Source organism: Penicillium alfredii (genome assembly GCF_028826965.1).
Source record: "Penicillium alfredii strain IBT 34128 chromosome Unknown utg000001l_segment0_segment0, whole genome shotgun sequence".
Taxonomy (NCBI): domain Eukaryota; kingdom Fungi; phylum Ascomycota; class Eurotiomycetes; order Eurotiales; family Aspergillaceae; genus Penicillium; species Penicillium alfredii.
The window spans coordinates 1,684,479-1,701,450 of NW_026622698.1; the positions used below are offsets into that span (position 1 = coordinate 1,684,479).

The following is a 16,972-nucleotide window of genomic DNA, read 5'->3' on the forward strand; positions in this document are numbered from 1 at the left end:
AGGTTTTGTATTGTTTACTACATAGGGTTTGATTTTTGCTCTTTTCTGGGTGTATCTGGGACTCTGATTTCGGAGGGCAACAAAAGTTCTTTATTTTATGCGCCTTAGGATATATGCAGTAATTCCATCCGTCATTTTGCTGTTGTGCTACGCTGTCTGCATCCCAATAAGGGAGATGTGAGGTGATCTTAGTGTATCCTGCCACTCGGCTTCCCCGCGATGGAGATCTCCGACACGTTGCGCTGCCCAACGCATTTTTCTTTTTATGCAGTAAATTGTCTAAGACGTGGAATTCTATTTTGATATTTTGATTGGAGTATGATTTCCACTGCTCAATTTATATCTATTTAATATCATTTTTTTTTATCAGGTTATTCTCTGATTTTCTTACTTCTCCCATATTTTCTTTGAGCGCCCCTCGCGTCCCGTCACGTTTGGCCGCAGATCACCTGTGCCGCCTGCTGATCACCTCATCATCCACTTCACCCTTCGCAAGTTCCCAAGGTTCTTTTTCTTCGAGTCCGTGCCCGCCAATATCTCCGCAGACATCTTTGTGGCTACTTCCGAGTCTGCACACCTGGAAACGAGTTCCCGCCTGTGCTTTTAGGCAGCGATAAAGTCCAGTGGATGTCTCCACTGATAAGAGATCTTCATTGATCTTCCCCACGCTGACCGCTCCCTAGTTCCCAGCACCGGGTGGCCTGATCCCAGCTCGTTGTCTTATTTTCTTTATTTCTTCTATCTCCCCTTCACATATATCCCCTTCCATCCTACACTGGCCATGCAACCAAATCACTGCGACCTGCTGGGTCAGGTGCCTGAGTCCAGAGCCGCAAGTCGGATGACGCGCGATGGCCAGAGTCGTGGTCAGTCACGCCCATCCGGTGCAGCCGCCATGAGATCAGAGGGTATGTTCGAGTCCTTTTTATATTTCAGCCTGTATCCTCGTCTCCCCTGTCGATCTAGGTTCGACATGCATATACACTGTTCGCTTCTACTAGTTCGCACGCCATGTACTCACTCCAGTATTACATAGACTCTTGGATCGAAGTCTCATCGCAGCCGTCGTCTTCATCCTTGTCCTCCGCTGCCACCGATGACATTATCACCACTGGTCTACAGGTCGAGCATCACGAGACAGGGGCATACCAGCGTCGAAGTCGCCGTCGCCGCCTGCAACATTTGGCGGCCGTCACCACCGCCCAGGTGGACTACTCGTCGCGGGAGGCCAGTAGCAGCCAGGAGGAATATGAAGCGAGCGAGAGTGAGTCGGATCGGGCCCTGGGCAGCTCAAATGAAGAGATCCGACCTCCCCTGCACACTCCGTTGCCTGCCCGGTCTGAACCACCGTCCAATTCGGATGCGACTTCCAGTGATGATGAGGATGATACTTCAACCGCCTTGGGCATGGGCATTAGCCCGTCTCCGTTTGTGCCGCAACCCAATGTTTTTACGCATCCCCCGGCCACACAAGATCCTTCTTGGACTCGCCCTACCGACTCGCGCCGCTCTCAGCCAAGTGTTTTGTCTAACTCAAGTCGGCGGACCGCCGTTCGAAGAGAATCATATCCCAGCATACACTCGTCACGCCGCCCTCAGTCCCAGCATAGCCCTTACAGTATGATCTCGCCTTCCCACCATGCTGATCACGATGCCGCCCTGCGTGCCAGCCTCTCCACTCTCCTTTCGTGTGCTGCTGCTGCACGAGGGCTGCCCAAACCAGACCCTCAGCCCTCCTCGGTCAATCCTCCGCGAACCGCACATCCATCCTCGTTCCGGCTCGTGGGTGAGTCTGTTGCTATGGGCGAGGAAAGTGGCGACGAGGAAGCCCCGTCGCCCCGGTATACAGAACCAAGCCCGTCTGCTGGACAACCCCAGCCTCGGCGACATCCACAACCTCCAATGGCGGTGCCTGGTTCCGTTGCACCCAAAGTCAAACGACGGTCCAGTTTTCCCAAGGACCGCAACACCATGCATAAAAAGAGTCGTCGTGCAAGCCTGGCCGATTCGACTACCCCGCCTAGCCCGACGATTATGACCTGGGTCATCAGTGCTGGTGTGGTTGTTTTATTCTCAGCCATTAGCTTTTCGGCAGGGTACATGCTTGGCCGTGAGGTCGGCCGGACTGAAGTAGGGGTCATGGGTGAGGGGGGAGTCCCCGGTGCCCGGTCCTCGGCAGCGTGTGGCCAAGAAGCTGTCCGGGGAGGGCTCAAGCGGCTGCGCTGGGGAACAGCTGCTGCCGGGTCTGCGAGCCTGGCCTAAATGATTGCAAATGCACGATCACGACGTCAAGAAATGGTTCAGATGATATGAAATGCTGATGACAAGCGTTCTAATAAGCTGACAGAAGATGGGGCGGCGCAATTTTGTGGACCAGTTGAACGGTTCTTTCTCTTCTTCTTTCTACTTGGGGATCAATGGTCTCTCTTTTTCTACGACCAGGCAATACCGTACATCTTGTGTTTGTGGATTTTCTGAACCCTCTCAGCAGGAAAAACTGGCGCTATGCTTTTTTCTTTGTCTGTTTTCTCTTCTAGTTGGCTGTCCTTATTGAGCATTGCACTTTTTTTCGTGTGTCTTTGGTTCTGAATCTTCATCTATACCCTCTTTTCACTATGGCTTTATTTCATATGTGCCAAGTATCTTAATTTATGCTGTAATCAAATTGGTAACTGCCCGCCTCCAAATCATCTATAGATGGCCCACTCAACCTATGTTGATGCTAGCTTTGTCTTGACTATTCAAGTCTATATAAGAGCTAATATGGGTCCATTCGTAAGTGGATTTCTCGCTCTTCGATAGAAAATTATAGTCAAGGCATGAAATGTAGATAGATAACCTTGAACAGAAGGTACTACTTAGGTAGTGAGATTTCCACCGTGACTCATCGCCATGGTGTCAACAGATAGATTTCAAGAATATCTAGAAATATACCCCTCAACTACCCTTCCAAGCTTTCCTAACCCCTATTTCTGGATTCCTAACTCATTCCCACCTAAAGGTAAGCCCTATCGAGACATCCTCTAAGATCAACAAATAACCATTGCCACACACAGCCCAACAAACTCCTCACTTCCTTTCAACCACCATGCCACACAGCACCAAGCCGCAAGATCTATCACCCTCGGTCAAGTTATTTGTGATCACCACTAAAGATGGCACATCCCGTGCGCAATTCAACGAGCAAGTCAAGGGGTTTGACAATAGTGCTGGGAGCGAGAGTGTCCACGATGCCGTCGAGTATCAGGTGTACAGTACTTATCTCACTCCATCTCAGGCGGTTGCGATGAAAAAGATTGAGTGTGTCCGGTATGTGTGGGAAGAGTTGGATCTGAGGTATGAGGAGGATACTTATTCGGACGACTAGTGGATTGATTACCTTTATAGTTATGACTGATGTATATATTTTTTTTCTGATATTATTGGTCTTCCGATTCTTGATTCCTAGTGATCTGTTGTTGTTTAGAATGGATTTCAAACTATATATTTGGGTCATTGTGTGTGGAACATGGAAATGGGATCTTTTGGATGGATGATTCCATGGATAAAATCATAGAAAGCCCCGAGCACAAATCTAATATAAAGCACATACATATATCAATATATGCAGGAGTATAATAATATCAAATATATCAAATATCCGAAAGGCACGCTGTGGCGCCAGAAAGTGGCGTGAGCTCAGCCCTACCCGCCGGAAATCAAATCGCAAGGACTCTCCACTTTCTCGCTGGAGAAAGACTCCCCCCTGCTCCCGAGTGTTGAGGGGACAAAGATGTCTCGAATCAATGCAGGAACTCGGGTGATTGTCACCCGGATCGATCGATCGGAAGTCCAGATAAACACCCCATGGATGTTTCACCATGATTTATAATTTATGACTGTTATTTTAATTGATTTGATTTCAGTTTCTGCTACTGTCTCCATATCACCCTTTATTTTATTTTACTATCCACACTCACCGGCGCCCGGGTCGATCACCCGGGAGGGGACCACCTACGCCATGGGCGGGCTGATCGACAGGGTTCCTGGATGGATGGGTGTGTGCCCCGGGGAGGAGAGAGAAACAGGTAGAGGGGCCAGGTATTAACTCGGTAGTTTGAGTAGTGATCCATGCACCGGGGAGACAGAAAAGCGAAAAAGAAAAGAAAAAGACAAATCTATCGCTGTCTATGGGTGTGTATCTCTGTAGGAGCCTTGCTAAGAGTTTGGTAGCACGTAAGATCCTCCCCGGGGCATGAGGCCAATGTAGGTACCAAGCGCTAATGGGCTGGTAGGTTATCTCAAATACCGTATGATGCAGGAGAAAGTCAAAAGTCAAGAGGTCAAATGATATAATTCTATTATTGCATTGATATAATATGATATTTTAAAAAATAAAAAAGAATTATTGATCTTCACGGCTCGGCCCTCTCCCCCACCAAACCCCGAAACAAGGTTCAGAGCCCCCTCGGTTTTGCCCCTGAACTGTATGGGTATTTTAGTCCATGGATTCTGTCTATAATGTCTAAGTATCTAAATATATATAACGAGATAGGAAGGGAAAAAAAAAAAAACGGAATTGATTTGAATTGCTCTAGTGGATGACATCCATGGATTGAACTATGGATGACAGATTCAAGCAGTTGATGCGTCGAGCCGGTGCGGAGGCGGGCGATCATTGCTGGCTGTAGCTGGGGTGAGAGCGATGTTTAGCGCCGGGGTCAATGCGAGTAATGAGGATTGGGGGGGATTCCCGGGTCATACCCTCTCGTGTCACATCTGCTACGGTAGCAATTTGCTTCTATCTATAGACTCACACTCACCCTAAAAACCCTAAAAAGATTTGATTTGATTTCGGGGAGTACCCGTTGATCCGCAGGGCGTTGGTCGATTACATTGTGACGTGATCTAGCGAGAGATTGACTATCTACACGTAAGTAGAGAAGGTAGATATTGTAGGAATGGATGCTTTGGCTAGGAATAGATGCTGCCGAAACCATATTTATGTAGCTGTTTCTAGCATATATTCAACCATCTATATACATCAGATTCCAAAATGCAGTCACCATAACATGCCCGTCAGAATGGAAGTATCAAAAATCAATCCATCTTAGATATTGCCCGTGAACCCCATAGAACTCCACGCTAACCATCGCTTCCCTAAGAGCAGTAAAGAAAAGAAGTGTAAATGACATGAAAGCTTGCACTCTTGAGAATCCAGAGCAAACCACAAGAAAAAAAAAGACAAAAGAAATAAGAGTAAATCAGATCAGGATTCCTCGTAGAGCCTGAGTGACAGAGAATATTCACGGATTCAAAAAGAACGATGTGGTCTGAATGAAGTTCGAGAAAGAAGTTGGTCGGTGGATGTATGGTGAAATGAATGGAAAAGGCCCAAGCACTTCATGTAGTTGCATTGGACCCCCGCCGGTATTTTAGTTGGTCTCGGCTGAGGAGTCGACGAAGCTTGGACATGAAGCCACATGGTTGTTCACTGCCGCGTCGTGTTGGGATCAAAGGTTCTTCGAGAGGTTGAGTCGTATAGGCGGCTGCCCAGTAACCCGTGTGGCGGTAGCCGGTAAAGGTGCAGCTGTTGGGGTTGTATTGCGGCTGCAGGGCAGTGACATGCGGGTAGAGCGTTGCCAACGGGGAGAGGAGTTCATCTGGTGGCGGCGAGCGTCTACTATCGATGCTTGCTCGAGTCTAGATCAGAATAAAATGTTAAAGGAAAAACGAAACAAAGAAAAAGCAAGAGAGTGTGCAAGAGGCAACTCACGTAGAGCTCATAGTTGGTCTTGTAGCTCATGATGGACAGTAAGTCGTAGACTAAAGCAGACGAAACAACCTTGAAAGATGCAGAAGCTGTTGTTGAGATACAGCAAGATCCGCTGCATTTAAAATCGAGGTGCAAGCCTCAGCCCAGCCTCAACAGCCCCCGGGGGGGAAAGTGAGTTCAGACGTCAAGGTGGGTGGGCTAGTTGCTCTCTTCGTCGATAGATAGGATTTGGGTGTGTCCAGGATCCCGGGTCTCCATCGCCCCACGGCCCCATGACCGAGCTGGGTGTCATTGGGTGCACGGCGAAGCCCGAGCGCAGGCTTCGATGTAACCGATCGGTCGGGGGCCGAGAGAAGATCAGGATTTTCTCGTAAAGTGCAGATCACATTCGAATCAGATTTTTTTTTGTCATGTTCAACCAAATTCAAATCATACCCCTGCACGGGCATATCCTCTCTCCCCTTGCAGGTCTTCCCACGTTGGGGAAGCAAGTCTGATGCAGAAGACCGGTGGGGTGCATGAGTTGACGTAGAAAAACTAGTTTCAAGGTCAGTACAGAGTGGATGAGTAAGGTAGGGCTGGGATCAACAAATGACCTAAACTAGTATCCGTGTGCGAGATGGGATCTGCCACTAGCTTCCAAATCATTCCTGGATCCCTGAAGACTGGGGGGAGGTAGGTAATAGTCAGGCAGACTAAGTGGGACTATTGGCAGCGTCATGAGGACCAACAATGCACCGCCACAGACCCCTTGCTATTTGAGGAAAGACGCACGAGCCACACGCTCGGCCACTCCGTGGCTAGTGAAAATAGTGGCTCAAGCTCTAATGTGGCTGGTGTATAGCTCTCCCCCGGCTACTCCACCCTTCTCCCCTCCGAAAGCCGAACTAGCCCTTGATCTTCAACTGGTTTTTTTTTTTTTTTTTTTGGCACACCGACCCTTGGTGGTCTCGGTCGTTCCGTCATGGCCCGCCAAACTATAAGGGCCCCTCCATCTCCTCCCATGCCTCAACTTCCATCCCACTTTGTGTTCAAGTCTTTTCATCTGTCTTAAACCAAAGACTCTTCTCTCTTGTGTCTTGTTTCCTCTACACATGTCGACTGTCGACCATGTCTCTGAGCATGCAGGGTTCCGGAAGAGAGTACTGGGAAAGCTCTCAGCCTATGGACCTACGCGATCCCTACTTGCGCGAGCATCTCGCTTCAGGTAAGTTTTTCTGTCATTTTCCCTCTTCCCTCCTTCTGCTGGTTACACTAGTAGTTATGTGTGGCTTGTATTCTGAGATATCTTCCCCCGCGGTCCAGGGTCCGAGCGAGAAGCTGAACGCATCGCGGACAGGCGTGGGCACCACACTCTCGACGAGGGAATGACCCATCCCGATGCGCACGCGGTTCTGTATGACGGCGAGTTTGGGCGCGTCGATCCCACGGGCTGGTTCCCACACTACAAGGGCTGTGTGCAGTACTTTGTCGAGTGCAGTCAGCACACGTCCACGGTCCAGTCGGTGGCCGCCTTTATCAACATCCGCCTGCCCTGCCAGCAGCCGTCGGATCCAGTCCCCGGATCAAGTGCACCGGTGTCGTCACCGTTTGTTTCTCTCCGGCCGTACCTTCGTCGCTTGATTGTTACGGCCCAGGACTCGCCTGTTGTTATGCGCGCTTTCTTCGGCGACAACTGGGAGGCCGGCGTCGGCTGTATCTACAAGCAGGAGCGCGCCAACTACCTTTTCGCTGCAAAGAGTGGTGGCTGGGCATCCACCAAGACCGCCTATGATATTCTGCCCGATGAGCAAACCCCGTTCTTGCGACCCTTGCGCGACCCGTCCGAGGATGAGATCCGCATGGCTGAAGCCCGGTGGAGTGAATGGTTGGCCATGGAGGATTGGATGGTGGGGGCACGAAGTCCCTGGTAGCTGAGGGATGTGTGCCTGTGATGAGATTATGACCTATATTTTCTTTTGTCCTGATTTTCTTTTTTTTTGCGAAGGAGAAAAGTCCCTTGTGTCGAGGAGTATTTCCGGCGTTGACCCCTGCAGAGACAATTTCGATTGGGTTTTTTCTATTCAGTGATTGACACGCATAGTGAATTTGATTGATATATATATTTGATGATACCCCGTGTGATTGGCGTAGAAAAGGATTCCTGACAGTGATCGCCCGCGGATCCCCAGTCTGTCAAAATCGATAGTCGCACCGCCACAGGCACAGACCAGACTGACAAATAGTGAATGTCAAGTATTGAGTGTCAAGAATGTCATGTCCAGATGTACAGAGTATTCTGTCAAGAAACACCGATGTAGATATTAGGATGGATCCATGAATAAGGCGCTGGTAGCATGACTCGTGTACTAACGCCGACCTCGAGGGCAGCATCAAGTCTGACTCAGTCGGCCACGCCCTGAAAACATCATTCAACCTGTCAATTCCCAACTTCTTTCAGTTAAACCTTTCCCACAACCCGCCTCGGCAGCGTGCCCCCGATATTCTGATTTCCAGATCTCTCTTTCTCTCTTTTTTCTTTCCCCTCCCCGACCACGATGGAGTCGCAGGATTGCATCTACGAGCATGATGCGCAGATAATCCCGCATCTCGTGTCACACCTCCCGTATTCCAGTACAGTCCTCCGCCGCATCCAGCATGGGCTTGTGTACCCATCGGCCACGGCCAAGATCCTAGCGACGTTCCCGCCGGGCGCAACCCCTGAGCAGCCGTGGCTGGCGGCGCAAGTGGATCTATTCCGCGGTCGCGAGACCCAGATGGTCGTGTATTCCAGCCTGGAAGCGGAGCACACGTCAAACGAGCCGATCGGCCCTGTCAACCCAGCGACTAGTCAGACTGATTCCCATTATCATACTAATAAGGCTGCCGATCCTCATCATCATGATCAGCATGCTACTACTGCTACTACTACTCCTGCCGATGATGATGATCATTTAAGGGTGTCCACCCTTGCTACCAGCCCGCTGGTCCTAGCGCGCGCCCGGGCCCAGCTATTGGCCTTATTGTCCTATGTCAAAGCGTACCTGCGTCCGATCTACCTGTCATCTCTGCAGCCCGCATCTGCTGCCGCGGGAACCAGCCCAATCCAAAACAATCCTCAACCTAATCATCCTGCCGTCCCCCTGATCCCCCCACCTGACCCACTCGCCTTTCTGCTGGGCAGCCTGCATACGGGTCTCTTCGCGCTTCTGCAGCAGTCCGGCTCGTACCCGGGCTCGTACCCTTTGGCCGGGCTTCGGGTTCATCGTGTCGATTTCCCGCCGTACTACAAGTATGTGTTCCCACGAGAGGTGTTTTGTCCAGAAGGTGGAGAGTCTGAGAATGATACTGCCGAGCTGGATTTGCCGCCGGGGTATCGCTACCATGACCGTCGCGGACGAGTTGGCGTGCTTCCGTCGCAGTTGGATCTGGTGCAGAGCCGGACTCATATTCCGCGCTCTCGGAAGCAGCTGTCCTCTATGCCGGGTGTAGCCGTTTATTATGACTCTGAGCCTTCTTTGGAGGGCCAGTTCAAGGATGTGAAGAGTGAAGATGCCCCGGACGAGATGCCTATTGCCTGGGCTTTCCTCGGGACCGATGGGGCACTGGCGACGCTGCATGTCGAGCCGGAGCATCGTGGCCGTGGCATTGCGTTCCGGCTGTCCAAGGAGGTGATGCGTCGGGAAATGGCTCCAGACGGCATCTATGGTAGTGGTAGTGCCGCTGCGCAATATGGCTTGTCGCAGAACCCTATCGGGGACTGGGTGCATACCGAAGTGGCTCAGCGGAACCAGGCCAGTCGCAGGGTCATGGACAAGATTGGTGGGAGGCCCCTGACCACCGTAGTCTGGACGTGCATTGAGTTGTGTGATTAACAAGGTATTTGACGTGCCGTAGACCTTTGGGTGTTGATACTTGGAAGCGTCAGTCACCTGGAGTAGTACTGAGTTGGATTGTATACATTTAGATATTGTCATTAGAAGTCGTTAGTACTTGGACATTATGATGACAGTTTGCACACATGAATTTTGGCCGTGTGGTGTTTTTCTGCGGTGAAGACTAAGTTTTTGTTTTCCCTTTACCAGCCATGTCCCTCATATTCTCTCGCTTCGATGACTTGTCGAGTCTTGTTGTGGATGCTTCTGACAGCTGGAGGATCAGTCCGTTTGGTAGGAGATGCGGACCACGATGTTGGTGTGTGTCCTGAAAATTGATGGTAAATGAGCTTTGAATCCATGCGAAAATTAGAATCTATATTTTTTTCTATAGCCAGTCTATCACCTGCTACTGTTGATTAGCAAGTATAGGGGTGGCCTCAGGCCACACTGTCAATCTGCCCCAATCTGGACTAGCGTGCCGATGATCGGGTGCCCCGTGGAAGCGGTGCATCGAATTATTGATTTCGCTGTTTTCTTCTTTCTTCCCTTCCTATTCTCAGCCATTGAATATCTTCCTATTCTTCACAATGAGCAATTCCAAAGGTGTCGCCGAAAACATGCTCTGGGGAGGCCGGTTCACCCGTGAGTTCCTCGATATCCCACATCCCCATGTCTCCCAACCCCTCCATTGACTCATTCGGACAGAGGGCCTTGACCCCCTCATGGTACAGTACAACATGTCCCTGCCCTACGACCGCATCCTGTGGAGGCAGGACATTGCCGGGTCGATTGCCTTTGCCCGCGCCAACACCAAGTCCGGCATCCTGACGCCGCACGAGTTCGCCGAGATCGAGCGCGGGTTCCAGCAGATCGCCGAGGAATGGCGCACCAACACCTTCGAGGCCAAGGAGAATGACGAGGACATCCACACGGCCAACGAGCGCCGCCTGGGCGAGATTGTCGGCAAGGAAATCGGCGGCAAGCTGCACACGGGCCGCTCGCGCAACGAGCAGATCGCCACCGACATGCGCCTGTGGCTGCGCGATGAGCTGCGTGCCATTGAGAACTGCCTGTGCGACCTGATCAAGGTCTCTGTCGCCCGCGCCGAGCAGGAAATCGACTACATCATGCCCGGCTACACCCACCTGCAGAAGGCCCAGCCCGTGCGCTGGTCCCACTGGATGCTGTCCCACGCTACCGCCTTTGCGAGCGAGCTGCAACGTTTGCGTGAGGTTATCCGCCGTGTTAACCGCAGCCCGCTCGGCACTGGTGCCCTGGCTGGCAACCCGTTCCAGATTGACCGCGAGGCCATGGCCAAGGAGCTCGGCTTTGATGGTCTGTTGTACAACTCCATGAACGCGGTCGGGGACCGTGATTTCGCCATGGAGACTATGCAGTGGGGCAGCTCGTTCATGCTCAAGATCTCGCGCTGGGCCGAGGACTTGATCATCTACAGCAGTCTGGAGTTTGGCTTTGTGCGCCTGTCGGATGCCTACTCGACCGGATCTTCGTTGATGCCGCAGAAGAAGAACGCTGGTTGGTTTTCCTTGTTGTTTTGCTCTATCAAATTCTTAATTAGTTTGCTGACATTAATACTTTAATAGACAGCCTGGAGCTGCTGCGCGGCAAGGCCGGCCGCGCCTTCGGCCAGATGGCCGGCCTGATGTGCACCATCAAGGGCCTGCCCACAACCTACAACAAGGACCTGCAGGAGAGCGTCGAGCCCCTGCTGGACCACATCAAGACCGTCAGCGACAGCATTCAGATCGGCACGGGCGTGCTGTCCACCCTGACCGCCATCCCGGAGAAGATGAGCGCCGCGCTCGCCCCGGAGATGCTGGCCACCGAGATCGCCGATTATCTCGTCCGCAAGGGCGTCCCCTTCCGCGAGGGCCACCACATTTCTGGCCGTGTTGTCGCCCTGGCTGAGAACCAGAGCGTCCCCATGGACACGCTGTCCCTGGCCCAGCTCCAGACTATCGATGCCCGCTTCGACGAGGATGTCCAGGCTTGTCTGGACTACGAGCGTGCTGTTGAGCTTAAGGACGCTATTGGTGGCACTAGCAGACGCGCGGTTATTGAGCAGACCTCTGTGCTGAAGAGCCTGCTGTAGATATCTTTTGCCTCGTGACGAAAGGATCTCTCGTACGAAGTTTCATAGTATGTGACAAAGAGCCATGTCGGGGGTTTTTCGGTTAGATAAAAAGAACAATGGATACATCACACTCTTCTTTTCTCCTATCATCGCCTTGGTATATTGAAGTTCACGTTGGTGTATATTGCAAATCCACAGGTTTTGATAGCACAGACAGGAATATCAACATGAGAAACAAAACAAGGGAATTGCCACAACCAGTTACATTAACACCCCCCCATCAATTACAAGCATAGCCTCAGATCGAGGGTGCCATGAACATAAAAAGCACAGCTGCCACCAGTATAACCAGCACGGCGATCTATTTTTTTCAACCTCATTCCCCACGAACGTCCAACCCAATCGTCCCAGAGGGCGTTTTAACATCCTTCTCAGGCGAATAGCCACCAGCCTCATTAGCCGCCAACGCCTCACCGGAAGGCGAAGAGACTTGCTCCTCCAGCGTCGGCATAGTCAGCGCAGGAGACGACCCGGACGCCGCAGTCTGGAAAGCACTCCTGTCCGATGAAACGGCAGCATGCCCCACGAACCCTCCTTCTCCCAGCTCAACATCACTATCATAGTGCATGAAGCTCATGACATGATTCTTGGAGCCGCACTCGCTGTTCTTCGTTTTGCGGCTTTGTCCCTGCTCCTGACTTTGACATTGACTTTCGAAAACAGAGTGCGGTCCACCGGGAAAGAAATCCAGGTTCGCGCCCAGTACGACTCCGTCTGCGGTAACCACTCTTCGAGCTGTGTGGCGGGTTGCGAGACCGGGGCTATTAGCGCTGCTGATACTACAGCTGCTTGGACTCGCCACGCTCGAAGGGATAGCAGGTGAATCGCGAGACCGAGAAGAAGTTGATGAGGAAGAAGAAGAAGAGAACTTTTCCTTCTTCTTTCTCTTTTCCTCGTCGCCGGCGAGTTTCGAATGCCGGCGCAGCGGGTTTCTGCGTCGGCGCTGGTCCAGCGGCACGTTGATTAGTTCGCTCTGTGAGTGCGGGGCTAGTTCGGCGCGCTGGCGGTAGAATCCCGTGTCTGGGAGCTCGGGGGTGAGGCCTACGCGGCTGGGAATGGAGGCGAAGACCTCGCTGGAGGTTGGGATGATGGGTGGGAGAACGGGGAGGCCGCGCAAAGACTGGGAGGTTAGCGTTGCTGAGGATACGGACGCTGCTCCTATAGCTAGACCCCTGGCGCTGTTGTTGTTGGTGGCGGTGTTGCTGAGGCTACTCGGCAGGGACTCGGCGTGCAGTGTGTTCGGGTTCGTGTGCGAGCCCGTGGCTGATGGGGCTGATGGTGGGCGATTGGGAGATGAGTCTGGATAGTGTATAGTATAGCAGATCGATCAATACTCTGCAAGTCTTGTGTGTGGGGATGATATTGGGCTTTTGATAATAAGACGTTGCTCACCATTCAACCGACTGGTCTCATTGAATGATGGGGAGAAGTCTCCCTTCATGTTGAAGGCCATATCTGGATCATAATGGGGTTGACTCGATCCGGATTTCTGCCATCTGAGGAGTGTGAACCTTTTCGCGCGCTTCTTGCGGCGCCAGCAGAAGATCAAAAGAGTGCAGAGGACCAATGCTGCGATGCCTCCCACTACTCCGCCGATAAGGCCTGCATGGCTGGCGGATCTGGCACCTGCTGCACTGGATGAAGTGAGTGTCGTGGTACCTGCAGCGGCACTAGTGCTGGGTTTCACCAGACTGGTAATTTTGGCGTCTGTAGTCGAAGCCGTGGGCGAGGTAGTTGGGGATTCTGTTGTGATAGTCGCCGCGCCCCCGGTGCGGCTGTTCACCGTGGTCCAAAAGGTCAAAGAGTCTGTGTCGGCTGATGACTCCGACGAGGGGGTAGAGGTAGTCGTCGATGAAGAAGATACCGATTCATCATCCGGACAGACGCCCCTCGTACAAGGATCACTGGAGCAGCATCCACGAAAGCTCCCAGCCGTACAGACATACCACTGCTTGCTTCCAGAGCAGCTGTTGGCCTGTCGAGGAAACAAAACGTCCATTTTTTAGACAGCCCGAGAAAAATAAATTAGTAAACGAGAGCAAGTGATCAGACGCGAAGATCAAACAATAAAAAGAATGTATACTAGACCAAAGGCCCTTGGAACGACCGACGACGAGGGTAGAAGGGTCCTCGCAAGTTCAGCAAGAATGACAGGCTGTACTCGAAGGGGAGCCATGGCTTCGATAGATATTCCTGACCGTCTCTGCAGTGGAGCTCGGATGGTCAAAGACGTCGAGGAAACTTCTTTGTCCCAAGATCGGGACCGGGGTCCCTGGTGGCGATGGCGAAGACATACGCCATTTATAGCATCAAAGTGAGCAGCCATTGCATATTGAGACTGTTGGGTCATGTAGATCAAGAGCTAATGACCACTTGACAAGCCAGTTACCGGTGTTAAACAGCAACTCAGATCGGGTCCGCTAGTGTGAGTCTACACTCAAGGATGTTGTCACTTGAAGGTGAGCAGGGACTGGGTGCCCGGTTCTTTGTCTCTCGAGAACCCTCAACTTTGCACAAAGAAGTGCCATACGAAGAACATCAAGCAATAGAAAATCCGAAAAAAAAGGAAAAATCAATCCAATATGAGACCAACTGAGAAGACCTCAGTACACCCGACTCTTCGCCTGTTAGATAAAGAAAATATGGCTATACAGGATGGTAAGTAACACAGTCAATAGAAAACACGGTTCTTTTCGACTCCCCCGTGGAACAACGACGCCACGCAGCGAGGTTCCAACCCGAAACCAGGTGGCTGGGACCGGGCGTCGCTAGCGGACATCTGAAACATGGTATCCTTCGTCTCCTCCTCCCGACCTCCGAAGCAACAGGCTTAGTACACACGCTTGAATGGCGGCACCGGCTTGCACTCGCTCTCGTCCAGGGTCTTGTCCTCGACGGAACGGTAGTCCAGATCCACCTTGCCGTGGGCCTCCTTCTGCCAAGTCAAAGTGTGCTTCATCCAGTTCTCGTCATCACGCTCAGGGAAGTCCTCCCGCGCGTGGGCACCACGGGACTCCTTGCGGTTAGCGGCAGCCACGGCAGTTTGCGTACTGTCAAGAAAGAAGAGAAGTTAGTCAACGTAGTTCTCAGATTTTCCACACAGGGAATACATACGCGCAAGTCAACAGGTTGCGGAGCTCAAGGGTCTCCACCAGGTCGGAGTTCCAGATCATGCTGCGGTCCTTGGTGCCGACTTGCGAGTACCACTGGTCGATCTCGGCAACACGGCTAACACCCTCATCCAAGCTGTCCTGGGTACGGAACACACTGACATCCGTCTGCATGGCCTTCTGCATGGCGTTACGGATGTCGAAGGTCGACTTGGGACCGTCAGCGGTGCGGACGAAGTCGAGGTCCTTGATCGACTGGGCACCCGCGTCGGCGGCCAGTTCCTTGTGAGGCGCACCAGGGCTAGCGATGTCGCGGACACGGTGCGAAACGGCCCGACCGAAAACAATCAGGTCGAGTAGGGAGTTGGCACCCAGACGGTTGGCACCGTGCACAGACACACAGGCGGCCTCACCGCAGGCGTACAGGCCGGGAACGACCTTGTCCTTGCCGTTCTCGTCGACGCTCAGAACCTCGCCAGTGTACTTGGTGGGGATACCACCCATGTTATAGTGGACGGTGGGCAGGACGGGGATGGGCTGTTTGGTAACATCGACACCAGCGAAAATCGAGGCGGTCTCGGAGATACCGGGCAGACGCTCGTGGAGAAGCTCGGCGGGCAGGTGGCTGAGCTGCAGGTAGATGTGGTCCTTCTCAGGACCGACACCACGGCCCTCACGAATTTCGAGAGTCATAGACCGAGACACAACGTCACGCGAGGCCAGATCCTTGGCAGTCGGGGCGTATCGCTCCATGAAACGCTCACCCTCCGAGTTGAGCAGGTAGCCACCCTCACCACGAGAGCCCTCTGTGATCAAACAACCGGCACCGTAGATACCAGTCGGGTGGAACTGGACGAACTCCAGGTCCTGGTTGGGGAGACCGGCACGAGCGACCATCGCCATACCGTCACCGGTGCAAGTGTGGGCCGAGGTGCAGCTGAAGTAGGCACGGCCGTAACCACCAGTGGCGAGAACCGTGTGGTGAGCCTTGAAGCGGTGGAGGGTACCATCCTCCTGGTTATAGGCGATGATACCGCGGCACTCGCCGTCCTCCATCAGGAGATCGAGAGCAAAATACTCGATGAAGTAGTTGGTGTTGTGGCGCAGCGACTGGCCGTAAAGGGTGTGCAGAAGGGCGTGGCCGGTTCGGTCAGCGGCAGCACAGCAGCGGTAGGCCTGACCACCCTTGCCGAACTCCTTGGACTGACCACCGAAGGCACGCTGGTAGATACGTCCATCTTCGGTCCGGGAGAAGGGGCAACCGTAACCCTCGAGCTCGCGGACACTAGCGGGTGCCTCGCGGGTCATATAGTGAATCGCATCCTGGTCACCAAGCCAATCAGAACCCTTCACTGTATCGTACATGTGCCATCTCCAGTCATCGGTGTGCATGCTATAAGCCCATTAGTTGCGAATTCGGCATATGAGAACAAAACTCAATGCGACTTACTTTCCAAGGGCCGCGTTGATACCACCCTGGGCAGCGACAGTGTGACTTCTCGTAGGGAAGAGCTTGGAAACACAGGCAGTGTTAAAACCAGCTTCGGCCAGACCGAAAGCCGCGCGCAGACCGGCACCACCGGCACCGACGACGACGGCATCGTACTCGTGATCCTGCGCTCGTCAGAAACAATCGTCATATCCCATGTCATTCACACCCGCTTACAATGACCGGGTACTTGTCCGAAATATATCCATTGGCCTCCTTGGCGCGCAGCGGCTGGTTGGCCCATATCCGGGCTGGCGGAAGTTCGGTTAGTGGTGCGAACGGGGTAGGCGACAAGGGGGCCAATTCGACACGTACCTGCAGGCCGTGAAGACGAGAAGAGACGTCTTTGATCCCTCAACGCACGGGAAACCTGGAGAAGCGCACATTTTAGTGGGCACGCGGGCCGAAATCAATTGGAGTACACACCTTGGACGCGGGAGCCAAGCTCCGTAAGCTCAGGGAGCTCATGATGGCAGGTCAAAAGAGAAAATCTCTAATGAGCCTAGAGGGGAGATATAAAGACACCGTCTGCCGAGGGCTGTGGAGAGGTGAGGAGCAGTAAAGGACTCCTTCCAGAGATGGGTTGAGTCTGGCATCGGGTCTGAC

The 16,972-nt window shown here is 52.7% G+C and overlaps 8 protein-coding genes across 8 annotated transcripts; 5 read left to right on the forward strand and 3 right to left on the reverse strand.

Moving 5' to 3' along the window:
• Positions 1–781: 781 nt before the first annotated feature.
• NUU61_000622 (uncharacterized protein) lies at positions 782–2,262 on the forward strand (the record flags this gene model as incomplete). The annotated part of the gene is made up of 2 exons (XM_056651206.1): positions 782–908; positions 1,037–2,262. The coding sequence occupies 2 exons, from the start codon at positions 782–784 to the stop codon at positions 2,260–2,262; spliced, it is 1,353 nt and encodes a 450-aa protein (XP_056516056.1).
• An 826-nt stretch (positions 2,263–3,088) lies between these two features.
• Positions 3,089–3,367, forward strand: NUU61_000623 (uncharacterized protein; the record flags this gene model as incomplete). Its single annotated transcript, XM_056651207.1, has 1 exon — positions 3,089–3,367. The coding sequence occupies one exon, from the start codon at positions 3,089–3,091 to the stop codon at positions 3,365–3,367; it is 279 nt and encodes a 92-aa protein (XP_056516057.1).
• A 2,015-nt stretch (positions 3,368–5,382) lies between these two features.
• Positions 5,383–5,785, reverse strand: NUU61_000624 (uncharacterized protein; the record flags this gene model as incomplete). The annotated part of the gene is made up of 2 exons (XM_056651208.1): positions 5,383–5,682; positions 5,756–5,785. 2 exons carry the CDS (start codon positions 5,783–5,785, stop codon positions 5,383–5,385), a joined length of 330 nt encoding a protein of 109 aa, XP_056516058.1.
• A 1,080-nt stretch (positions 5,786–6,865) lies between these two features.
• Positions 6,866–7,668, forward strand: NUU61_000625 (uncharacterized protein; the record flags this gene model as incomplete). The annotated part of the gene is made up of 2 exons (XM_056651209.1): positions 6,866–6,962; positions 7,061–7,668. 2 exons carry the CDS (start codon positions 6,866–6,868, stop codon positions 7,666–7,668), a joined length of 705 nt encoding a protein of 234 aa, XP_056516059.1.
• Positions 7,669–8,292: 624 nt separating this feature from the next.
• Positions 8,293–9,609, forward strand: NUU61_000626 (uncharacterized protein; the record flags this gene model as incomplete). The annotated part of the gene is made up of 1 exon (XM_056651210.1): positions 8,293–9,609. The coding sequence occupies one exon, from the start codon at positions 8,293–8,295 to the stop codon at positions 9,607–9,609; it is 1,317 nt and encodes a 438-aa protein (XP_056516060.1).
• A 590-nt stretch (positions 9,610–10,199) lies between these two features.
• Positions 10,200–11,725, forward strand: NUU61_000627 (argininosuccinate lyase ARG4; the record flags this gene model as incomplete). The annotated part of the gene is made up of 3 exons (XM_056651211.1): positions 10,200–10,254; positions 10,318–11,148; positions 11,217–11,725. The coding sequence occupies 3 exons, from the start codon at positions 10,200–10,202 to the stop codon at positions 11,723–11,725; spliced, it is 1,395 nt and encodes a 464-aa protein (XP_056516061.1).
• A 358-nt stretch (positions 11,726–12,083) lies between these two features.
• On the reverse strand, positions 12,084–13,766 carry NUU61_000628 (uncharacterized protein; the record flags this gene model as incomplete). The annotated part of the gene is made up of 2 exons (XM_056651212.1): positions 12,084–13,066; positions 13,160–13,766. 2 exons carry the CDS (start codon positions 13,764–13,766, stop codon positions 12,084–12,086), a joined length of 1,590 nt encoding a protein of 529 aa, XP_056516062.1.
• Positions 13,767–14,597: 831 nt separating this feature from the next.
• On the reverse strand, positions 14,598–16,834 carry NUU61_000629 (succinate dehydrogenase [ubiquinone] flavoprotein subunit; the record flags this gene model as incomplete). Its single annotated transcript, XM_056651213.1, has 6 exons — positions 14,598–14,817; positions 14,882–16,270; positions 16,328–16,491; positions 16,544–16,617; positions 16,682–16,736; positions 16,793–16,834. The coding sequence occupies 6 exons, from the start codon at positions 16,832–16,834 to the stop codon at positions 14,598–14,600; spliced, it is 1,944 nt and encodes a 647-aa protein (XP_056516063.1).
• Between the last annotated feature and the right edge of the window lie 138 nt (positions 16,835–16,972).